Genomic DNA, 24,707 nt, shown 5'->3' with positions numbered 1-24,707 from the left:
CAGATGGCTGTCCAACCTTGAATTAGAAGTGCCCAGAGAAGGAAAAATCCACCATCCCAGGGCAGTATGTTCCTCTGGATAACATTCGGAAATCGGCTTCATCAAGATTTCAAGCCAATTATTCTAATTTTGTCTCACAAGCAAGCTCAGCTTCCTCTTCTACATGACACCTTTTCCAATTTTCAAAGTCTTGTATTTACTTCACCAAGTTCTGATTCTAAAGCAGCCAAATGAAATGGCTGTGAATTATTTCTGCTACCACACTCTCATTTTAACTGAGGGCGGCTGCCATAGTGTTTGTAAATATTCCTTACCTCCTTCCCTACCTTAGAATTAACTCCTAGGACTGGAATTCCTGTGACTAGTTGGAGATGTCACTGGAGAATGCAAATTGATGTTCATTGGACCAGCGATGGGGACCATGTGGCTCTCTAAATGTTCGCACCTTACCACTGGCTGTGCTTGTGAGGTCTGGTGGGAGTTATAATCCAACAACATCCATGTGTTACCCCTGCTTTGAACCAGAGTAATGGAGAATAAAAGAGACTGGATTCCCTTCACTTTTACTTCTATTTGGCAGTGGCTTTTAAAGTATGCATGGAAAGGGAGTTTTTAGTGGTCAAAAATGGCTGTGATGCCTTATTTTTAAATTTTTTTAATGCAACATTATTGCCGTTTTAATTTGTCTTCCAGATGGCTGCTTATTTTGGATATTCTGTGGCTGTCACAGATATCAATGGGGATGGGTAAGTGTTTAAAGGTTTGTTTAAGATTAGAAATAGCATAAAACCCATAATAAAAACCCATAATATCCATGTTTAGTGGCGTTATTTCATTTTATTGGCTTGTTCTGTTGGGATCCTTTATTTAGCATTTATTTATAAGGTAAAGGTTCCCTTTGACATTTAGTCCAGTCGTGTCTGACTCTAGGGGGTGATGCTCATCTCCAAGCCATAGAGCAAGCGTTTGTCCGAAGATAGTTTCTGTGGTCACGTGGCCAGCGCAATTTAGACGCGGAACACTGTTACCTTCCCACCGAGGTGGTACCTATTTACTTTCATTTACATGCTTTCGAACTGCTAGGTTGGCAGGAGCTGGGACAAGCGACGGGAGCTCACTCTGTCACATGGATTCGATCTTACGACTGCTGGTCTTCTGACCTTGTAGCACAGAGGCTTCTGTGGTTTAACCCACAGCGCCACCACGTCCCTCGCTTTTTATTTATTGTTTTGCCAGACTTTTTATTTATTTATATTTTTACATTATTTAGATGCTGCCTTTCTTCCCCTAGGGAGCCCTAGGCAGGTCACAGTAATTAAACGGTAGAATAATAACAAGTTTTAAAAACTATGCAAAACTATATTAAAAGATATTAAGACATTTATCAAGATTAAAAGCAGTTATAAAAACATATAAAATTATCTACATTTCATAAACTGAGTGTTCCCCTCACTTATTGCTTAAAAGCCCTGCTTGAAGCGGAAGTTCTTTGCCTGACAGCAAAAGGACAAGAGGGAGGGGAGACAGCTTGGCTTCTTGGGGCAGTTTATTCCAAAGCCTAGGAGCAGCCACCTAGACTGCCCTCTCTTTTCACAATCCTTTATTTGAAGTGCATGAGATAAATCTCTAAACCTTTAATGCATTGATGACTTACCCCATGAAATCTTCCACAGCATTGTTGTGAATTCAGTGGAAGGTGAGATGGCTTGTTTGATTGTCACACTAATGGTTAGGAATATTCATTCAAAGTCTGGTTTCCTGTCACTTGAGCTTATTACTATGTGAACCTCACCGTGGGATGATTGAAAACGGATCCTGCCTTTCCTCTGTGTGATAGTATTCAAGTATTTGAAGAGTGCTATCACTCCTCCCCTCAGTCTTCTTTTCTGAAGGCTGAACATGCCCAGATCTGGCAGTCTTTCGTTAGAGGACTTGGTCTCTAGTCCTTGATCATCCTTAAAGGTAATAGCCAACACATTGAATTGAACCTGGGAAACCACTGGCAGCTAATTTAACTGGTCCAAAATAGATGTTAAGATTGAGACAGAATCCAAGACGTTAAGATTGAGACAGTTAGCAGCCTATTGTGTGCTGTATTGTTTGAAACTTCTGAGTGTTCCCGAAGGACCTCATTCAACACAGAATGAATTACAGTCATCTGATCACACTCTTATGCTAGCATAAATCTGTGCAGTCATATCTGCTTTCTCCAGGTAAGGAGAAAATTTTCAGATCAGGAACAAGCTGACTTGGCCTCCGTGCCCACTGATCTCTTCCGGAGGGTGCCTTGCATCTATGAAAACACCAAAGCTCCTTACTCGGCTGATAAGGAAAATTTTCTTTCTCCATTAGCCCTGTGGGAGTTGTTTGTCAGTTGCCAAGACACCAGCATCACCTCCATCTTGTCTGGATGAAGCATGAGATTGCTAGCCTTCTGCCATCTGGTCACAGCTTCCAGACAGTGAGTCAGTACCGCCATGGCTGCTGCTGGTTGCTTATTTAGCAAGAGATACAGCTATGTGCCATATAGGCTGTCTTGAGCTCATGGGAAAAATAGGACAAGAGTGGCTGAAGGACTCTTCATCTCTCTCTCTCTCTCTCTTCCTCTCTTCCCCCCCTCCCCTCATTCTCCCCTTCAGCTATGCAGATCTGCTGATTGGAGCTCCACTTTTCATGGACCGTGGTTCAGATGGCAAGCTCCTAGAAGTAGGTCAGGTGTCCATTTATCTTCAGCAAGCTGCTGGAGGCCTTCAGAGTCAGGTCATGAAGCTGAATGGCTTTGAGGTTTTTGCAAGATTCAGCAGCTCCATCGCACCTTTGGGAGACCTTGACCAGGATGGCTTCAATGGTAAAGTGCTACGCCATTACCGTTCCCAACACTTTAGCCTGCCAGGGGTGTAGGGAATTTCAAGCCCCTGTAAAGTTATTTCTGGGTTGTACCACCAAGTTGCATGTCTGGCTCACGCCTGCAAACAACAGGAATACCAGATTAGTGGAACTTGTCTAGCAAAGTAGTTATTATAATCTTATTTGCTTCACCTTCTTCTTAAAGCTGTTGGCTACCCGACTACTTTGGAAAAGCCATCACATGCTTATAGCTTTGGGTAGCAAGGCTTTTTGATGACAAATAGGAATGAGTTATTGGATTGGGCCATACAAGTACTGTTTCTATTTAACACTGTCTCCTCTGTACTGAAGAGAATTCTGTTGAAGTCCCTTATGTTTAAAAAATAACAATTTCCATTGTATATTACTGTATTGTTTGCTCCATAAGACCCACCTCTCCATAAGACGCACCTCATTTTTAGGGGAGGAAAACAGGAAAAAAATATTCTGGCAATTTCGGCCTGCTGGCTCCACGGGGGGAGCCTCCGAAGCATCCTGGAAGGCATTCTCGGACCCTTCCGAGGCTCCCCCCACCATCCCCCTGCTGGGCCGTGTGCGTGTGTGTGTGTGTGTTTGATTTTCAAGGCAGCCCCTCCCCCTTACTGAGGAAGCTTATTGAGGAAACTCAAACTCTCGCTGACTTTAAAATTGTATCTCTTATTTGAGTCTATCCCAGTTGTCAGCATTGTTATTAACCTTTCAGAATCCATGGGATGCGAAGCCTGCCTGTAAGTGAAGGAAGGAAGGCTTGGACTAAGCATTTTGTCAGTGGAATGTGTTCCGTGCCCACACCTACGTTAGTTTGTATTTAAGTAAATGTGTATCTCTTTTTTGAAAAGTTTGAAATGTTTCTCTTTGGTTTGTAGATGTTGCAGTAGCAGCTCCATATGGTGGAGAAGACAAGAAAGGGCTGGTCTACATTTACAATGGAAGAGCTACAGGTTTGAATGGAGTGCCGTCCCAAGTCCTTGAAGGGCAGTGGACCTCTGCGACAATGCCACCCAGCTTTGGATACTCACTGAAAGGAGCTACTGATGTGGACAAAAATGGCTATCCAGGTGATGTTGCAGTAATGGCAGTACAAGCAGTACTGTGTCTTTATAAAGAGAGCATGTGACCTATATAGTCTAGTGGGAACTCCTCATGAGGTATGGTTCACTGTAAAGAGGAAGAGAATGAATGAAGTACAGTGGGGTCTCGACTTACGAACGGCTCGATATACGAACGTTTCGACTTACGAACCGCTCTCATAGGACTATATGGACTAGACTTACGAACTTAGATTCGAGTTACGAACTCTTTTTTTCCCTTTTTTTAAAAGCTAAGTCATCTTAGGTTAAAAGAAAAAAAGAAAAAATATCCCCCTCTAGTGGCAGAAGGCAGAATAGCAGCTTCCCATTCGTTTCTATGGACAAAAAGAGCAGATACGGATTAAATGGTTTTCAATGCATTCCTAAGGGAAATGCAGATTCGACTTAAGAACTTTTCGACCTGAGAACTGCCTTCCAATACGGATTAAGTTCGTAAGTCGAGACCCCACTGTACACGTTTCCCTTAACGTGTGATCCGAGCTTGAGTTTGGGTCTTCACTAAGGATCAGAAGATCTCTTGATTTCAGTTTGTTTTTGTGTTTATAATTCACGGTATCTCTTGGGTTTTTGCTCTTGTTGAGTTTGGTCTAGAAAAGGGGTCAGGGAACTTTTTTACCTTTTACCCCCCCAAAAAATTTATATATGCCGACATTACTCCCTTGATTTGAAAGGAAGGAAATCATACATTATTTGAATTCAAAATATTATTGAATCTACACAGGCTGTGTACCAAACTAGCAGGATATATCATCAGTATCAATGGCTGCCAGGCTATGTACCGAACTAGCAGGCTGCACCAAATTTAATAAAGACGTGCACTATTTTTGCTGAAACACATTGCACTCCAGCCATGGGGTGGTATAGGGAGTAGTAAGGTGTCCAACGTGCCTAGCAAGTTGCATTAAATTTTTGCTAGCTCGCAGAGGATTTAATCATCATCAGTGGCTACCAGAGTTGTGCTAGCAATGACGTGTTTCCTAGAGACAGCCAAGGCACAGTTGGGGGGGGGGGTTCCTACCACTTTAATTATTCTGTATGTGGTGTGCAAAAAGGCTAAAGGTCATGTCACCCACCCTGGTGCCACAGTCCAATATCAAAGACCAGTACGCTATTTTTTTTTATCATCATCAATGGAAAACTCAGCAGTAGCCAGAGGATTGGAAAAGATCAGTCTACATTCCAATCCCAAAGAAGGGCAGTGCCAAAGAATGCTCCAACTACCGTACAATTGCACTCATTTCACACGCTAGCAAGGTTATGCTTAAAATCCTACAAGGTAGCTCTGCTCATTACCCCCAGAATTTTCATTTTTACCCAGTTTGGGGTAATTTACCCCTGTTCTCAGACCACTGGTCTAGAATTTCAGATTCCAAAACATCCATTACAGTTTTTGTAGAATTCCCCATCCTCCTAGGGAAAAACTAGGGAAATAAAAATGCACAATAATGTTTCCAGTGTTGAAATGTACAGTGCTTAAACTGAAAATAAAATGCAAAGGCTGAAAACCTGTTGCTTCGCACTGTAAGTTGCAATGAGAGAAGGCCCGTTGAAATAACTGAAGAAGCTGGAGAGGTTGACTCACCAGATCCCTATTGATTCAGTGGCCCTATTCTTGCTGCAAATTGCCACTGGATTTCAGCCATTGCAATTATATAATTGCACAAAAGTAGATTTTTAAAAAAGGCAATTCCAGGAGACTTAGGGAAGCACTCCTTTCTATTTTGTATTTACTTTTAATGTGTGTTTGGAAAAATGCAGAAGACAAAGAGTGGGAATTTCTTATTCCATCTGCAAGAATCAGAAAAAATATGATTCCTAAATAATTTAAGTGCGCCTCTGGTAAACGTGTCCAATAAAGCAGATTCTCAGACTTCCATCAGATGTGAATTGCCTATGTATCCTCCATTTTAACCTTTTGTATCCAAGGTTAAATTTTGGTCCCTTTGTTATGATAACAAAGGCATCTTCTTCTGACTTCATGTTCTAGTGACATGTTGTTGATCAGATTTATAAACACCAGGTATCAAATGTGAAACCTGTATTATTTAATTCTGTTTTCAGATCTGATTGTAGGAGCTTTTGGCGTTGACAAAGTTGCTTTGTACAGGTAAGGGCGAATGTTGGGATGAAGGTCTGTGATGTTTAAATATGTAAATATACAGTATTCAGAAATAATATTGCAGGACAAGTGAGAACGAGTCTATCAGGGTCTTTCCCTGGATCCTATCAGAAGTTCCAGGTTAAGGTTTCTGTTTTCCTTTGCACACTCTCCCACAGCACACCAGTGTTGTTGTAGCCAAAAAACTGTTGGCAGGTGATGTTATCTCTTTAAATCTTGCTCCTAGTCCTCCAAATAAGTAGTGTGCCCAGCAACAAGAAGCGTAACATCAGCCGTCATACTGGGCATCCTGACCAAAGCCTGGGTCAGTTTTGAAAGTAAGCTTTGAGAGTGAGAATCCTGGGAAAGAACAGATGTGTTTACAAAAGAGAACATTTGCACCAAGTAAGGCAATGAGGTGGATGTTGGTGCTTAAGAATAACACAGTCTAAATAACCTCTGTCAGCTGGAACCCAACCATGGATATAGGCAGGTGTAAGTCTACACGTCCAGTGGTCAAAAGGTCACCTATCACTGGTAGAGAAGAAGGTATGGTTCTTTCTGACAGGTGCCTCTTTTTTGATCCCTGTCTACTTTTCCTTAAAAGGGCACGACCAGTCATTACTGTAAACCCCGGACTAGAAGTCACGCCAACCATTCTAAATCCAGAGGACAAAACCTGTGAAGAAAGTGGCCGGAAAGTTTCTTGGTGAGAGTGCTTTGTCACAAATGCGAAATCAAGAAGGCTGAACCATGTGTTTTCTGCGACAATATTCAGAATGAAAAAAGCTATCGAGAAGCTAACAAATGAACAGGCAGCTAGTTCGAGGCAGCCATAACGAGGAAGCGGATGGGATGTGAGCTCCCTTTTCCTATGTTCCTCCAAAAGACAGGTGGAACAGAAAATGGGGCTGGGTCAACCCAGTGGCCAATGCTAAATAAGGTGGTGGAGAGCTGCCCACCCCAGAGGGAAAGATGGAGACTCCTCACCCCTACCCCACCCCTCCCAGGCTTTACCTAAAAGTGTGCAGGGGGAGGGGGGAGAAGGTGTGAATCACTGATGTTGCAGCTCTTGTCATTTCTTTGAAATGCCCAACGTAGTTTGGGACTCCTTGAAGTGTAATGGAAATTTTAGGTTTTTTTCTTTACATGTGTGACTATAAGAAAAGTGCTGTATTCAGTTCATTCATATTTTAAGAGAATATATTTAGGAACAGAATTGAAGGAAGGAACATAAATTATTTGGAAAGGGTCCTTAAAACCGGCGACACTGACTCTGTTCATGCCATGGGATCTTGCAGAATAGCTTAGCTGTGAAGTCTCAGAGGTAAGAAGATGTTGCTGCATTTTTTAACAGCAACAAGCCCGTTCTGCACTTATTTTTGGTAGTTTCAGCATGGTCTGCCTCTGCACTGAAGTGGGTTGCATTTTAACCCATCTTTCTTTCTGTCTCAACAGTTTTATTGTCAAGTTCTGCTTAAAAGTTGACGGCAAAGGAAGTCTCCCCAGGGACCTCAGTAAGTTCTGCAGATACACTTAATAATTATGTTAGTTACATGACATCCACTTATAGTGGTCCAAGTTGGACTTTCAAGGTAGAACTCAGAAGTGGCTTACTAGTAGTTCTTCCTTCTGGTGTCACTCTGAGACCAGGCAGCGTTTCCAAGGCTTCGCAGAGGGCAGGGCACATAAGACTCTCTGGGAGATTTCAGCTGGCCCCTCTCGTGGGAGACCCAGTGAGGATCTGAATTCACCAGCTTTGATATCGCAACCCACTGAGCTATACCCGTGTAGACTTAGTTACTATTCAGTTAAGATTTGGTCATTGGATCAGCAGATCTTGAAGCCATTACAATGCAGTTGTCCCCCACCCCCACCCTTGTTATTGTCGGTCAAGGCCTCACCCGTCTCAAGCATGCACAGATTTTTTCAGTCTTCTGGCTGAGATACCACCCCAAAGCAGTGCTCAGAGTGTGGAAGATAGCTTTGTGCTGCTCTGTTGACCAGAAGAATCTCCTTTGTATTATAGAGAATGCCAGAAAACAATGTCTGGCTATGCTTGAAGGTGTCAGTAATTGATTCTGTGAGTAATATAAAAGCCAAAGATGGGCTAATAATTCCAGTCATGAATTACTGATTGGCAAAATTGGGCAAGTTACAATTGGGTGAGGCTCTGTGAAATTTTCACAGAAGACCAAGCAAGTTAATATGTAGCTGCCAGTTGTAGCTGCTACAGAGTCTGCAGACGGGGGCGTATTTTTACACAGCCTCTTTGTTGCCTGAAGCCATGTTTCCGCAAAGAACCAATTAAAGTGGCAAACTGGGCTGCATGATAAACAGGTTGCCTCAGGCTGTGCCTAATTAAATGTTAGCGAAAAAGGTACATTTGTACATGAAGGCTTGTACCCCCATTTGTGAAAGAGCAAGGCCTAAGAGTGAACCTGAAGAGAATGGTTACAGTGGCTAACACATAGGGAAGGAGTGGACAAATTTGGAAGGTCCAGTTGCAGTCCTTTAACTCCCAGGACCCACTGGTGGCTCTCTTAAAGGAGCTCCTCTGAAGGAGCAGAAATGATGAAAAGGGGGGGGAGCTTCTAAGTGCAGAAAAGTGGCTCCCCCCCAAAAAAAATCTCTTCAGGGGAGTGCATGTGGGGGTGGGTGGGAGATCTCTCTCCGTGGCCCAGCCCAGGCCACAGACCGGCATTGGGCTGCAGACCAGGGGTTGGGGACCCCTGCTCTAGGTAGCTCAGGGAACTTCTGATAATGGTGACCAGAGGAATGGTGTACTTGGTGGTTAGAAGCGGGACAGGGCCATCTCCAGTGAGCAGCAGAAACACTGGAAGACATGAGGTGAATGATGAAGGGTTTATGTGATCTAGAGAGAAAGCAGAGTGTGGAGATGTGAGGTGGAAGCAGAGAGCAGCTGGAGTCTTGACATGTGCTGGTGGCACAGCTGCTCAGTAGCTGGGAAAACTGAGTGGGAGTCTTGACATTGAACTTTGTAGTGGCACTTTGCAGTGAGAGTCCTTTGTCGCTAAGCGAAGCCACACGGCTGGGACGCTGCAGACCCTAACCTGTCCCGGCACTCACTGCAAATCCAAATCTCCCTCCAGTCAGGGTAATGGATCACTGCAACTGCCGCTTCTGCTGGCCGACTCTGAACCAAAAGGTTGCCTCACCGAAATGCTTCTTTATGTTTTGGTGACAGCTTTCCACGTGGAGCTGCTCTTGGACAAACTGAAGCAGAAAGGGGCCATCAGGAGAGCCCTCTTTCTCCACAGCAGGCAACCTGCTCACTCTAAAAACATGACTGTCCCGAGAGGGGGTCGAATGAGCTGTGAAGAACTTCAGGCTTTTTTAAGGGTAAGAATAAACACATGATTACAACCCACCACCCATGTACTTTGTAGGAATAGGTTTGATCCTTGCCATGTCTGGAATCAGAGACTGACAATGCAAGGCTGACTGGCAGGTTTTGGCCCACTTTTATCCTGGAGAAGTTTTTTCTATGTATATCTTAAATACGATTTTGATTATGCCTTTAGACTGAGATTTGTCTGGTGCTGACACTGATGACATTTCTTGTTCCAGAAGGCTTTTAATTGAAATAATATTAGCTGTGGGTCCGATGGCAATTTATATATATATATTTTTAATTGCATTTTTATTGTTCTGAATTTTTATTGTATTTTAAATGTTGTAAGCCGCCCAGAGACCTTTGGGTAGTGTGGGCAGCATATAAATTAAATAAATAAATACTGTGGTGCCTCGCTTAACGGGCGCTCCATTTAGTGATGAAACTGCATAGCAATTAACTTTTTGCGATCGCAAAAGCGATCGCATTGCGAAGTTTTCTATGGGGTTTTATCGCTTTGCGATGATCGGTTCCCTGTTTCGCTTACCGATCATTGCAAAGCGATGATTTTTAAACAGCTGATTGACGGTTCCAAAATGGCCGCCGGGTAAAAAAATGTCCGCCCACTGTGTTTGCGCGCCAATTACTCGCTTAAGAGGCAGTGAAAATGGCCGCCGTATGGAGGATCTTCGCTTTAAGGTCAGTTTTTTGCCCATAGGAATGCATTAAACAGGTTTTAATGCATTTCTATGGGCTTTTAAAAATCGCATCGCGATGAAATCGCTTAGCAGCGATTTTTGCTGCACGGATTAATGTCGCTATGCAAGGCACCACTGTAGTAATATTTGCACTGTCTGGTTTCTCCCAATTTTTTCAAAAAATGTATTCTCTCTTCTCCTAGTCATACTTGGAACTGTTTTATTGCAGTTTTATTTTTATCACATAGTCCAAAGAAAACTAGATGTCATATAGAAAGAGGGGTGTGGAGAGTTTGCTCTCTTCATTGAATCGCAGCATTTGATTCTGTGCTAGAGTTTGAGGCATTGCCACCTCTTTTCCAGTGGCATGCCTCGTTTTTTCTTCTTCTTAAAATTACTAACTCTGGCTGCTGCTGGTGGTGCTTCCATTCTAACAGCATGAGCCTCTGACTCATGTGGAGACCATTGTCTATGGACATGGAAGAAATACTCTCCTCTAGACGTTGGCACTCTATGTATAGGTTTCAGGTTGGGACAACAATATCATTACATACAACGTTGGGACACACTAAGTGGCTCCAGCCACGTATACAATTAGGATTTTGTATGTCTGATACGAGCTCTATTGTATTTTTGTGATACATTGCAATTAAAAAAAAAATCTTGGCTTCATTTCCTTGTAGGATGAATCGGAATTTAGAGACAAGCTTACTCCAATCACCGTATTCATGGAATATCAGTTGGATTACAAAACAGTGTCTGATTCTTCGGGTTTGCAGCCCATCCTTAACCAGTTTACGCCTGCAAACCTGAGCAAACAGGTACGGAAACAGGTCCAGCCCATTCCCTTCAGCCTGTGCTCGTCGGGGGCAGGTGGTGGGCTTATCAGTGCGGGGGGGTACGTGCGTGCATGCGGGGGGTGCAGGTGTTTGCAGGCAGGCATGGGGACGGGTGTGTGGGCAGGCGGGCGGGTGGGCATGTGGCTGCACATATGTGTGTATGCATGCACGCGCACACATTCCTGTTTCTTCAGCCCCCCAAAAGTGAAAATATCCAGTGTGGCCATCACTGTAAAAACTTTGGAGACCCCTGCAATAGAGGTTCTTCTAAGAGGTAAATTAAATCTTCTTGTGATAGATATAGATGCACACCCACTTACATGCTTCTGTGACTTTCTTGGAGGAAATGTGGAATAGGGCCTCCACGTTAAAAAGAAAAGAGATGTTTTTACTTGTCAGTGCCGGGTAGCAGGTGTACCTTGTTGCTTTGTCTAAGATGTAGGCTGTGAAAGAGCATTTTGCTACTGCCTCTTACCACAGAGTTCATTCCCACAAGGGAAGAGGTCATGGTTTTAGTGACTTGAGCACCTGAGAGTAAAACAAACAAGACAGGAGATACATCATCTACAAATACTGTGGTAGAGTATAAGCAGGAGCAATTAAAGTCTTGGAAACTTTCTCTCTCAAATTTAGGCTCACATTCTCTTGGACTGTGGTGGGGATAATGTCTGCCGTCCAGATTTGCGAGTGACGGTCAACAGGTAAAAAGCGATGATTGTGTGTGTGTGGGGGGGGCAAAATGGGAAACAGGCCCTGGGGTATGTTACCATGCATTTGTGAATGGTATAGAACTAGCCCATTTGATGACATTTCCACTGGTTCATACAAATGGTTCTGTGTTCCTTTATCCAGCAGAGGGCAGCATCATTTAAAGAGGGACAATTCTACAGGCCTGGCCCTTTTTCGGTAGTTTATTCATGTGGGGTGAGGTGGGGGAAAAACAGATGCAGCAACACGAGGAAACTTGTGACACTTTAAAGACTGTCACAACTTGCATGGCATACGTTTTTAGGATTGTATGTGAAGACGTGGGCTAATCGGTCCTCAAAAAGCTTATGCCAAATGAAACCTTTTAGGCTCTTTGTTTTTGTTGCAACCGACTGGCACAACTATGGGCCCCCTCCCCAGGAAATCATCATCATAATCATTTATTTATTTATTTATTTATTTATTTATTTATTTATTTATTTATTTATTTATTTATTTATTTATTTATTCAATTTACTCGATTTATATCTTGCCCATCTGGTATATTCTACCACTCCAGGGGAACCTGGAAATCATCATAATCTTAGAACTGCAGAACTAGAAGGGCCCCTATGGATCATCAAGTCCAGCCCCCGTCAGGGAGGCACAGATGGGGGGAACTGAACTCTGATAGGAACGTTGCAGCTTTGACATTGGGCACGCATTTACCTTCTGCCTTCTCCGTTACAAACACAACCATCTTTATGTTGTGCTTGAGAAGTTTCAAAGGCTGACTTAACTGAGTGTTGATAGAAACAGGGAGCGTGATGAAATAGATCTTGTTTTCCTCTGTTGAGGCAGTTCCTAAAGGCTGCTATCAACTGTCCAACACTCTCTGTTTGGATACATCTGTACAGTGGTGCCCCGCATAGCGACGTTAATCCGTTCCAGGATTAACATCGCTATCCGGATTTGTCGCTATGCGGGGGGGGAACCCATTGGAACACATTAAACTCTGTTTAATGCGTTCCTATTGGGGAAAAACTCACCAGTAAGCGAAGATTCCCCCATCCAGCCGCCATTTTCACTTGCCGATAAGCCAGGGCAGGGCGCAAAAACACTGCGGGTGGCCATTTTCTGCACCCAGCGCCGATCAGCGGAACCGCCGATCAGCTGTTTTCTAAACATCGCAATGCGAAGATCAGTAAGCAAAACACTTACCGATCATCACAATGCGATGTTTAGCCTATCTAAACGCATTGCTGTGCGGATTCGTCATTAAACGGTGCGCTTGTTAAACGAGGCACCACTGTAATTTGCAAAGGAAGTTATTTATTTGAAAATCACGTGCAGTCTTCCAGGGTCCTGAGAATTCACCCTAATGACCTATGGCAGGCCCCACTTTATCTACCTCTGCAATCAGCTCATATACTGTAAGCAGAGATGCGTCTTGGTCTGGAAGGCTCACTGTGTTCCATGTCGGTCTTGTGCAGTGATCAGAAGCAGATATACATTGGGGATGACAACCCTTTAACCCTCATCATCAATGCTGAGAACCTAGGGGAGGGAGCCTATGAAGCCGAGCTCTTTGTTACTGTCCCACCTCAAGCAGACTTCATCGGCATTGTTCGCAACAATGAGGTAAGCCTAGCCCACGAGCAGCATTATTGGCGGTGAGGAGTGTGGTGGTAGCTGCCGGGTGGGAAAATGGTGTGGAAAGCAGACCTGTATTAAGTGGCAAAAGAGTTCCAGAGCTTTCTTCTGCTTCAATGCAACCTCCTCAAGCTTTTGATTCTGGGACAACAAAAGAACATTATTGTTTATACGATGGCCTCAGATGAGTTCTCCTAAGGTAATAAAGACAGGAGACAGATAATTATATTTTGATGGCACAAAATTTAGCAACAAGCCTTTGTTCAAAGCTGGGGCCAGTGAGTGGATCATTTCCAGCTGTCCTCTATTCCTTGTCTGTAAAATGGGAAGAGCAGCTTGCCTTATGAGACTTCGGTAAAGATGAGTCGGACCACAGCTGAGAGGTGTGAATTAAAGGGGGGAAAAGGAAAGAGAAAAAACCCAAGGATAAAATATTGTGACACTTGAAAGAGTAACAGATTTGCTTTGGTGGTAGATTTTCTGATTGAAAATCTACATTTTCAGATACATGAAAATGAGAGAATTCTGGAAAAGTGGATTTTGACCCACAAAAGTTCACACTAAAACAAACCTATCAGACATGAAAGTGTCATCATATTTTGTCCCTCTCCCCCTTTTTTCCCTTTAATCTTGCCGTTGTGTTGAGAGAGATTATCATGACCGCATCTTCGGAAATTGATTTACTTATATCTCTTAGTAACATATAAGTCCTGTATTTCCTCCAGTGAACTCATGGTGGCCTACGTTGCTCTCCTCTTCTCTACTGCATCCTCACAACAGCTCTGTAAGAGAGTTCAGGCCTAAGAAAGAGTGCCTGGCCCAGTGTCATCCAATGAGTTTCATGCCTCGGGGGACTTGATACCAGTCCCAAACCACTACAACTCTTTGACTCCTGCTGGCTGTCATACGGCTTGAGACTCCCTCCTCCACACTTCCTGCATCATCCGCGGTGATACACCCTCACCTCAAGCATATGTTCGGTGTGTCCCAGACTTTTAAGGAAGAACAGACACTGTAGAAGAATTTTATGCTTTGAGTCCCACCTGCTGGCTTTGCAATACTTTAAGCCTTATTATACCTTCACTGCAGACCTCAGTCATTTCAAACGTATAAACAGAATTACTATTTTCCCTTTCGATAGCTTTTCTTAGAGGACGTAGGCGGTAAAGGGGTTAATGCCCTTCCAGTAAAGTGTTGCTGATTCTGCCTTGACCTGTCACAGCGATTTGGCTTTATCCCTTGGGATGATCAGATGATGGTATTCATGACTAACGTGGAGCTGCCAGCTGGAGCTGTAAAGCTGGATGATCTTCATCCTGAAGAGGGCAAGAGGCGTCTGTCTAGCAAGAGTGAACAGTCTGCACATCCTGAGCCAGGCTGCTAAGACAAAGTGGTTTCTGCCGACGTGCTTAAAGCCACACTTTTGATAATTAAATTAATTCAGACTCATCCTCTTATCACCTGGGAAAGGAACAGAACAATCCCAAGCAACGGGCACCAGTGTGTCTGGCTATCACCGTTCTTTTCCCAACATGACCCTAATAAAAGTTTGTAAAACCCATTGGGTGCCCTTGAAAATGGTGCTGTGGTCAAGGCTTCTTCCTAGGACATTTACTTCAGAATGACTTCACAATTAGCGACAGATCGTATCACTGTCCTGAATGTATTATGTGAAATTTAAGAAATAACTCATATGCTCACAGATTAGGCAAAGGGCCCACCAGCTTCTTTAAAGGGTGCTGCTCATCCAAGAGCCATTTTGGTGGGATGATTGTCATCTTAGGCATGCAGTTAACTCTTAAACTGTCTTTATTAAAACACACACACACACACACACAAACCCCTAAGTGGATAGCATTGAGCAGAACCTCTGACCTCTTCACAGGTGCCTTCCTACTAGAAAATAATTGGTTCTGCATATAGAGGACGACTGAGAGGCTAACTGATACTCTGTAAGCCTTTGCACGTTCAAAGGGCTGCCACAGGGACAGTCCACAAATCAGGGGTTCCCCTGGAATGGGCCTGTGTTGAAGAGGAAGCAGGGGGGGAGGAGGAGAGATGAGCAGCACCGTGATTGGCTCAGCGGGTCCTTTTCCTCCTTTCTTTCTTCTTGCTCCCCTGTTCCGTGATGGCTGCTATCTGCTTTCAGGCTTCGTTTCCGTATACAGTGGTGCCCCGCATAGCGACGTTAATCGGTGCAGCAAAAATCGCTGCAAAGCGATTTCGTCGCTATGCGATTTTAAAAAGCCCACAGGAATGCATTGAAACCCCTTCAGTGCGTTCTTATGGGCTTAAAAATGACCTTTAAGCGAAGATCCTCCATACGGCGGCCATTTTCGCTGCCCGGTAAGTGAGGAATCCGTCCCTAAACACAGCGGGCGGCCATTTTTTTAACCCGGCGGCCATTTTGGAACCGCCGATCAGCTGGGGGAAATCATCACTTTGCGATAATTGGTAAGCAAAACAGGCTACTGATCATCGCAAAGTGATTTTTCCCCATTTAAAACATCGCAATGCGATCGCAAAAGCGATCGCAAAAAGTTTGTCGGTATGCGATTTCGTTGTTAAACAGGGCACCCGTTAAGCGAGGCACCACTGTACTGGGCCCTTTCGGCCAGCCCTGCTGCCTCAGGGCCTGTATTGTCCTAGCTCCATGCCATGGTCATCTGCGTTGCAAAAACCAGTCCCCTGGCTACTGGGTTCCCTTTCTCTCAAGGCCAAAGCCTTCCAATTCCAGGCATGTTTCGAGCAAGGGGGAAATGGTGGCTAAAGAGGCATGGAAGAGGAGCTGATGAGTGCAGAAAACAGGCATGAAGGATGCATCTGTAATCCCAAGCATGCTTTGCCACTAAGAAGCAGACACATTTCACAATTGATTAAGGCATACCTTACCTGGATATGTTCACCAAACTGGCCGTCTGCTCTCCATCATGGCTATCTACGCATGGAAAGGTACTAAGCTGCGGGGAAGACAATCCAGCTTGTGTGCAAGCTCTGCACATGAACTGGAGCCCCAGTTTCCTAAATGTCTTGCTTGCACATAGAGCCTACACATAAGCCGAAACATTTCCCTTGCTAGGGAATGACTAGACAGGGCTTAAAAACTCAAAGGGATTGAAGCATTGGAAACTTCATGTGCCATTGCATAGGCTTATGGCTCTTCCCATTCCCTCCACTCTTTTTGGGGAACAGGATGGGTGTGTGTGTGTAATTTTATATTCTTGCCTCATTTGCAGAATTAGCTCGTTATAGGTGGTGACCCCCAGACTCTTCCTCATCCCTGGCCCCCGTAATAGTGTTTACTTCTTCTTTTTAAAAGAACATGATTATGTCGCTTCTTGTTGAGCCCTCAATGTGAAGAAACAAAAGGAAGGAATGGAATTTGTTACTATGCAACAGTGGGGACAGAAGGACCTCCATGAATCATGTTCATGCCTGAAAATATATTATTGTATCAAAACCAGCTTGTGTTTTGTGAATAGAGGGAATGTATCTAGATTTATTTTTATTTCTTGCAGTGTTGCTAGAGAATGAAACAATCTCTATAACGATGTTGCCTCCTTTACCACTGCAGGCTTTAGCAAGACTCTCGTGTGCATTTAAAACTGAGAATCAGACTCGGCTGGTTGTCTGTGACCTTGGAAATCCTATGAAAGCAGGAACAAAAGTAAGAATTAGTGAGTTGTTTGTTCGTTGCTGTTAATGAAAGCATAGAGAACCCTCTGTGTGCCAGAAGGGGTGCTAGGTTGGGGCCAGTATTGTCTAAATAAAGAGTCAGCCTTTTTTTGTTAGTTGGTTAAGCCTCACATCAGTTGCGTTTCCATGTCTTGATGAATTGGATTGACCCTGAATAAGCCAGCATGGTAGTGAACAGTAGTCAGGTGCTCCCACATGGCTGCTCCTGAAAGAGCTTCCATCCGTGAGATCGGAGCTGGCTACTCTGGCTTGTTTCTCCCCAGGAAGCCAGAGTCATAAGCTGTTGTTGACTTGCAGAGTGTTGAGAAGAGACATACAGTGGTGCCTTGCTTGACACAGATAATTCGTTCTGTTGAAATCGCTGTTAAGCGAAATCCTCGTCAAGCAAAACGAAAAAGCCCATTGAAATGCATTGAAACCGATTCAATGCGTTCCAGTGGGCTAAATACCTCAGCGTCCAGCGAAGATCCTCCAGAGGAGCGGCCATTTTTGGTGCCTGTAAAGTGAGGAATCCGTCCTAAAACACAGTGGGGAGCCATTTGGCACAGCAGGCGGCCATTTTAGAGCCGCCGATCAGCTGTTTAAAAATCATCATCTAGCAAAAAATCGGTTCCCAGAGCAGGGAACCGATCATTGTCAAGCGAAATTTCCCTATCTAAACATCGTTTTGTGATCGCAAAAGCAATCACAAAAACTTCAACATCAAGTGGTTTTGTCGTTTAACCAGGTAATCATTAAGTGAGGCACCACTGTACTCAGTTCACACATTATGGTAAATAAACCATGCATGGATGTTCCAGGTTCCTTTCATGCTCCCAGTTTCAGGGGCAGCCAAACAGGAGTGAGCAACACAGAGCAGCACCCTGACATGTCAATTTTTGGGAGGGCTAGGCACGGCTAACAGGATTCTTCAGCCAACACCTCTGTTTGCTTCACACATTAAAATCCCGCGTGCCTCTACTTTTGTATTGCAGCTTTCAGCTGGTCTTCATTTCAGTGTTCACCAAGAATCGGAGATGGACACTTTTGTGAAGTTCGATCTGCAGATTTGTAGGTAAGTGGCACCTGTATGTCTACTTACCTGTCTAATAATTGTGGCTGCTGCTCAACAAGAGGCAGAAAGAGGAGGGCAGCAGTTGGTGTGATAGTGGTTGCTGTGTTTCAGAAATACACGCGGAGGGTGTTATAAATGGAATCCTACTAACAGCCTTCTCATACCTGTGGCCTTTGACAGTTTTGCCTCTGTTCTGCCATCCTTGTTCTGGACATAGGCAGCAACAGTCAGTCTCGTATAGCTCATCTCTTACTTTTAACTACACAAGCTTAGATCTTCAAAGTTATCTGTCCAGATATATTTTAGAAAGAAGGTATTGATTTGCATGGGTCTGAAATGGGAGTTGGTGAAAGAAGTGTGTGTGTGTGTGTCTAAGTAATAAACTGCATTCCTGTTTCAAGTGACTGATTGTCTTAGATCTAATAAAAATGAAAAAAATATGGCCGGTCCACTTGGTTTCAGTATCGTCACCATTTTTGTTGCGAATGGCCTACCCGTAGCCTTTCTCTTGCTCAGGCATTTTCCTGTCAGCAGGGTGAAACAATGTCAGTCACAGAGTTGATATGGTGGATTTCCCTCCCACTGAAAGCAATGGCAGAAAACAGCAAGGGATAGAAAAATGGCTCGTCAAACGAATGAAAGAATGAATGAATGAGGACAGAGGCAGAGCATAGGAAAACTTTGCTCATCTGCTCGGTCTCTCTGCCCCATAAGTAATACTCTGTAAATGGACAATAAGCTGCCCTTTTTAGTCCTTTCCCCAAATCTCATTGAGCACAGAGAAAGTAATTTGTCTCCACGGCGCAATTAATTAATTAATGAGATTTGCTGACCCTAAATGCCGTGACAGCCACTATCTTAGATGGCTTTGAAACAGGATTTGACTTAGTTCAGATTATCAAGACAAGATAAAAAAAAAACCTGATAGAACCACTGAAAATTAATGTAAGGGAGTGGACAAAATGAACCTGTCGCGTCTAAAGAGTCAGCAAGGAGTGAAAGTGATCATTTTTACCAGGGCAATATTCAGTTCTCATATAATACCACTATTAATCATAAGGGATTCGGGAGTAATACATTGGACATGTCCTTTTTGAGTGCGTTTGTCAGAATTCTGGGACTTCTGCCAATCAGGATCCCTGAATATCTTCCTGGGCAGAGGCACACAAAGATTCTGTCAGATCCACTTTAGAGGCTTTGCTCTAACAAGTGAGTAAGGGTGAGTTAAGAGGCCTTTCTGTGCCATGATGCTTGTCACCAAAGAGTGGTTTTTCTTGTTTGTAAAGGGGTCATATTCAAATAAATAATTGGTCATAGAAAATGTATGCACAGAGGGTTGTTCCTCCAATGAGATTCTGTGAATGAAGTATAAATGATAGGACCCCAGTCCAGTCCTTCTATAGTTTCATGTTGACAATCAAATAATAGGAAAGCACGGAACCAGGATTGTCCCCATTTTCTGTTTTCTGGGCAATAAACTCTCTTTCAGTGAGGATAGGTTACAGAGGAAGAGATATGAAGGTGTTATAAAGGGAAGCAGGGTTTTATCGAAAGCTGATATTTTAACCAATTTGAAGTATCTCTGAGGTATTGTAACTAATTTGAGTGGTATCTTCCTACCAGTCGCTATGAAACTGGGACACTTGATCCAAAGTTCTAGCATGTTTACACAGATTAATAGGAGTGCCACTGGGTTAAACATCCAGAGCAAACCAGATCAAAATGGATTGCCCCGATACTTTACAATATACTGGGAACTGAGGCATAAACAAAACAAAACCCCACCTTTTTCCATTGTCAGAGGCTCCCAGGACTTAGGGGCAGAAACAGAGACAAAGACGTGTGTCTTGTATCTTCCCTCAAGCAATATCAGAGATGTAGGAGTCCACAGCAGGGAATAAGAAAAAGGTTACTCCCTGGAATCCTAAATTTCTTTATTATTTTAGTGCACATGGGCAGACAGAGTGTTGCGGTGCTATGAGTGGGAATTACCTAAATACTCTATATGACTCTCAGTTTTGTCACTTCCCTGCGGAAACTTCTGCAAGTCGACCTTAGTCAGAGAAATCTCCTTTATGATAAAAGCGAGAGGTCTTGTTGGCTGCTAGCGGAAGCATGAAGGTATCATTTCTGATGGATGTGCTCCAGATCAGTAGTTCTGGGTACGGATACTCCAATTTATTAAATCGGGTACAATTGGGACAGTAGGGTGTCAGGATCTCCACTGCTGTTGCAGCTGCCACAGAAATTTGCTAGCAGTGTATCAGCCTTCCTCTGGTGTGGGTGGAGTGGGTGGGTGCCAGACTGGCAAGGAATCGCCTTCCCTTCTGGAAAGGAGGCAAAGGCTCTGTTTTGGAAATGCAGCCAAATTTCAACCCTGAAAGCGGGCAGAGGAGCTAGAAAAATGGCTGGTGGTCCCGCATGCATCTCACAAGCTGTGTGTTGCCCACCCCTCGTGTAACAGATATTATCTTGTCATCCTTCAAGTGGCACAGGAATAGAAGCTGTGCCATGTTTTTAAAGTTCTTTGGGAACATACCCTTTGTACAATCACACTATGGACTAAGCTGTTGTTCTTGTTTTAACAGCCAGACATAATTCAGACTCCCTTTGTCAAATTCTACTGTTTTCCAGCTCTAACCTGAACAACAATCGAAGCCCTGTGACATCTTATCAGGCGGACTTGGCCATCTTAGCAGCAGTTGAAATCAGAGGGTGAGTGCTGATCCTGACCTTGTTCTCTTTATTTTATTGTATAATCAAGCGGCTTACACTGCAGGCTTTACATCTAGCCTTTACCGAGTATTCCTTGTACAATTTAGGGTCTCTTCACCTGATCACATCTTCCTCCCAATTCCCAACTGGCAACCCAAGGAGAACCCAGAAACAGAGGATGACATAGGGCCTCTGGTTCAGCACATCTATGAGGTAAGTCTGAGCCCAAGGTTGTAGCCAGGAAATTATGAATGGAATTCAGGAGCTGATCTGAATTACTAAGAATCTATCCTGTAAAACCACACTGGCCGAAATCCTCTCGTGCAGTTAGTTATACTGGCAGAAGGGAAATGCTGTAATACACAGTGGCAAATTGCCACCAATTAATGAGTCCCTGCTTGGATTCCACATTGCGCTTCATTCAGATGGCTTAGTGTATGACAAGGAATCCAAGCAGAGACTTATTAACTATTGGCGATTTGCTGCTGTGACTTATGCCATTGCCCTTCCTCCAGCATAATTATGCAAGAGGATTTGGGCCATTGACTCTTGTCCGGTCTTAGTGGGTGCCTGACTTCACAATAACCCACCACGTGACAACAACCATTCATCCTGCCGGAGCTATTTCATGCCACAGGTGGTCCTGTGAATTGGGAGGAGATAATAGAGTAGGATTTTTCATTCATCGTTTCAAGACAAGAGTTCCTGACTAATGCCCCACAGCTTTAAGGAAAGTAAGCGCTGTAGCTGGAAGACCTGTCTGTGCTTTAAGAGATAGCAGTGAGAAGACTGTTGAGTAGAGACGGGCATGAAGCGTGTTGCGCAACACTATCTCCCGCCCCCAGCAACTTACACTGCTCAGCAGTAGTGATGGGCACAAAGCACTTTGTCGTGCTTTGTACTAAGTGTGCCACATGGCACTATCGCCCACCCACCCAGCGAGCTGACTCACTCACCGTTCTTCACGAGCCACTGGGGAACTCCTTCTCTGGTGGTGCACCAGTCTGGGCAGGAGCTCAGGTTGCCCTTCCCTGCCTCCTCAGGCAGCCAACGACTCCAACAAGGAGGCAGGATGGGGATTCTCCCCACATAGCTGTGGGCCCATCACTTCTGCTGAGTTGTACTGTCGTGTAAGTTCCTGGAGCATCATGACTGCGGCAATGAACAGGAGAGCAGTGTCAGAGTGAAAAGGTGTCTTTTGTCATGTTCCTTTTATTTTTTATTTTTTTGCCTTCTTCTCTCCAGCTCAGGAACAACGGGCCAAGTGCCGTCAGCAAAGTGATGCTAAATCTTCAGTGGCCTTACAAGTACAACAATAACACCCTTTTGTATATTGTCAACTATGAAATTGAAGGCCCCATGAACTGCACTTCTGATATGGAGATTAACCCACTAAAAATAAAGGTCAGTGGAAAGTCTCTATAGACTGCCTGCATACTGAGCAACCCCTCTGTCCTACGCAAACCCAAAGCGATAAGGTTTTATTATTACAATCGATTACGCTTTGTTTGTGGTTTTATTTATCTTGTTGTTTTATGTTCACCACCCAGAAGAGTGCTGTGCCCTAGTGGGGCGGTACAGAAGTTCCAGAAATAAAGAAATAATCAATATTTTGGTAGCAGTGATAAAGAATACCCATAATCATCAGCTGCAAAAAGGAAGAAATGCAGGCTTTTAAAATGGAATGTTGCCTTGCAGCTCTCTAAAACTGAGTTGATGAAGGAGCCCAACTTATGAGCAGTGACCCATCTGAGAAAATGGGGGGGGGGGGGGCAACTTCCAAGTGCAGTTAGAAAGACAGATCCCAGGATCCTGGGTTGAAACATCACGGCTTAGTTGAAATCTGGTTCTAGAACACAACAAGAGTAGGCCCATTTGAATCAGTGGAACTTCTGAAGGAATGTACTCACCAGTTCCCTACTGTGTCTGTGGGCCTACTCTAGTTGTGACTTACTACCAGATTTTGGCCAGAGATTGGTAAAACAGTATAATTCCCAGAATCCCCTAGTCGATGTAGCAAAATTATTTTTGTATTTGTTTCTTTAAAAATTTGGAACTACTCTTTATCCATATAGATATAAGAGCTGTGTGCAAATAATAAGGATTGTAGAAAACTGACCAATAAATGTAAAAATGCAGCAGAGCAACTGTATAAGAAGCTCCTTTAGAGTGCTTTTTTCTACTAGTGCAGATTAGTTATTTTAAAGATTTCAGATGAATGAATGATTTAAACAAGCTTCGTGTATCATTATCCGTGAACAACACTGTTCTTTCCAAAGATGGTTTGGGGTATTTTCTTTTTTTTTTGGTTTGTGTGTGTGCAAAGGCTGTGAGCATGTTTGAACTGTCATAACAGGAAAAATGCCTTCTTTTGATTAGTTGTTCCAAAGAGCATTTTCAGTGAATCATGTTGGCAGTCTTGTCTCATGGAAGATAACCATGAGCTACAGTTAATCTAAAATTGAAGCGAATACTTCTGAAACGTTGCATACCCGTGATGTATGAATCTAAAGCTTGTTGAGGCTTATTTCCATCACAGGGAAGCCTAATGTCTGTTTGAGTTTGCATGTTCCCAGACTTTTGGGGACCCGATGATCTCTCCCAAGCTCCCTTCTTTCCTTTTCATCCATTCACAAAACATTTCGAGCTGCTTCAGGATGTTTGCCAGTAACGAAAGCTTTCTTAATGACACAGATGTCCACTCCACAACAAGATGAAAAGAATGAAACCGTTAACGGGGAAGAGAATCGCGATCATCATGTCAACCGAAGAGACCTTAGTGCTGCCGAGGGAGAAGTGCAAACTTTGGTAAAGGCTTCATGCTGTTTCACTTGCAAATAGTCACCTGCCCCTGTTGTCAGAACAGTGTCAGTTTTTAGGAACTTACATTGGCTGGAATCTTATTAGTGTTCACATAAGGGTTGCATAACATGCCGTGGCTAATTGTGGCTAATCAGTGAGGTGCCAGAGAACAGCTCACCTGTTCTCTGGCACCTCAAGTTGTCTCTTGATGACCAAGAGACAACTTGGTTCCTCATCAATTAATTGGAATTAGCCGTGGCAAATGACACAAAGTTTACACAAACACCGACAGCATCCTGGCCGTTGTTTACCGGTATAGACGGGTTGGCCAATTTAACATGGATGGACAAGGAGACAATTTTGAGAAAAGAGGTGAAACTGTTGATGGCGGACAGGTGAGTGGACAGGTTTGTAGAATTTTTATCTCTTTGACTCTGTTCCTGTGTGTTTTGTAAAACTCCTGAGTCGCATTAAATGAATGTCTAAAAAGATGAGTCCTCAAAGTCCTGAAATGAGCTATATATAAAGTATTTTGCAATAGGAATGTACACTGCTTTTCAGCCAGATCAGGGGTGTTAGTTTGATTTGGTGGCAACAATGGCATGGATAAAAAAACCCACCTCTGATCGCCCTTGAGGGTGGAGCCATACACCTGCAGTCCTTCACATTCCATCTGCCATTCATGGGCTAAAAGGTTTTAATCAAAAACTCAGCAATTTGAATGGTGGACGGAAAGGATCAAAGGTGTACACGTTATTGGGACACTGATCTGCTGGTGGCAAAAGAGAGGAGAAAAAAAATGGCAGCTGAACCCCCAATAAAGATCTCCCTGGGTCACTCAACTCACTGAGGCACTGAGAAGATCTTAGAGAGAGGCAATTGTGTGACATGTATCCCCTCACAGTTTCTCGGCCAGCTATTTTGTGGAGCTGCATTGGAGTTTGTCTTTCATTCCCCAGCTGGTCCTCCCTCCCTCCCTCCTCCATCTTCTCCTTTTAATTGTGGTTTTGAGGGCTATTTGACACTGAGGTTAGTATATATTGTTTGTTATGCACTATTTCTCCAACTTAAAACTTGTTAAGCCCTGGCCCCTGAGTTTTCTGGAGTGTTCCAGTTCTCCAGGGTGCTTGACT

General features: G+C 43.8%; 1 protein-coding gene across 1 annotated transcript in view; it reads left to right on the top strand.

The window, feature by feature from the left end:
• ITGAV (integrin subunit alpha V) overlaps positions 1 to 24,707 on the top strand; it is an 82,701-nt gene that overhangs the window by 47,212 nt on the left and 10,782 nt on the right. The window contains exons 11-26 of the mRNA XM_072981262.2: positions 694 to 746; positions 2,640 to 2,848; positions 3,753 to 3,944; positions 6,039 to 6,084; positions 6,683 to 6,784; positions 7,534 to 7,592; positions 9,284 to 9,438; positions 10,812 to 10,949; positions 11,601 to 11,668; positions 13,148 to 13,295; positions 16,882 to 16,974; positions 17,978 to 18,057; positions 20,692 to 20,772; positions 20,880 to 20,985; positions 22,018 to 22,176; positions 23,467 to 23,580. Of these exons, the coding sequence (XP_072837363.2) occupies positions 694 to 746; positions 2,640 to 2,848; positions 3,753 to 3,944; positions 6,039 to 6,084; positions 6,683 to 6,784; positions 7,534 to 7,592; positions 9,284 to 9,438; positions 10,812 to 10,949; positions 11,601 to 11,668; positions 13,148 to 13,295; positions 16,882 to 16,974; positions 17,978 to 18,057; positions 20,692 to 20,772; positions 20,880 to 20,985; positions 22,018 to 22,176; positions 23,467 to 23,580 (1,803 nt within the window). The remainder of the gene's footprint in view (positions 1 to 693; positions 747 to 2,639; positions 2,849 to 3,752; positions 3,945 to 6,038; positions 6,085 to 6,682; positions 6,785 to 7,533; positions 7,593 to 9,283; positions 9,439 to 10,811; positions 10,950 to 11,600; positions 11,669 to 13,147; positions 13,296 to 16,881; positions 16,975 to 17,977; positions 18,058 to 20,691; positions 20,773 to 20,879; positions 20,986 to 22,017; positions 22,177 to 23,466; positions 23,581 to 24,707) is intronic.

This window comes from Pogona vitticeps, chromosome 1 (assembly GCF_051106095.1).
Source record: "Pogona vitticeps strain Pit_001003342236 chromosome 1, PviZW2.1, whole genome shotgun sequence".
In the NCBI taxonomy this organism is placed as follows: Eukaryota; Metazoa; Chordata; class Lepidosauria; order Squamata; family Agamidae; genus Pogona; species Pogona vitticeps.
This window is presented reverse-complemented; position numbering and strand designations above follow the sequence as displayed.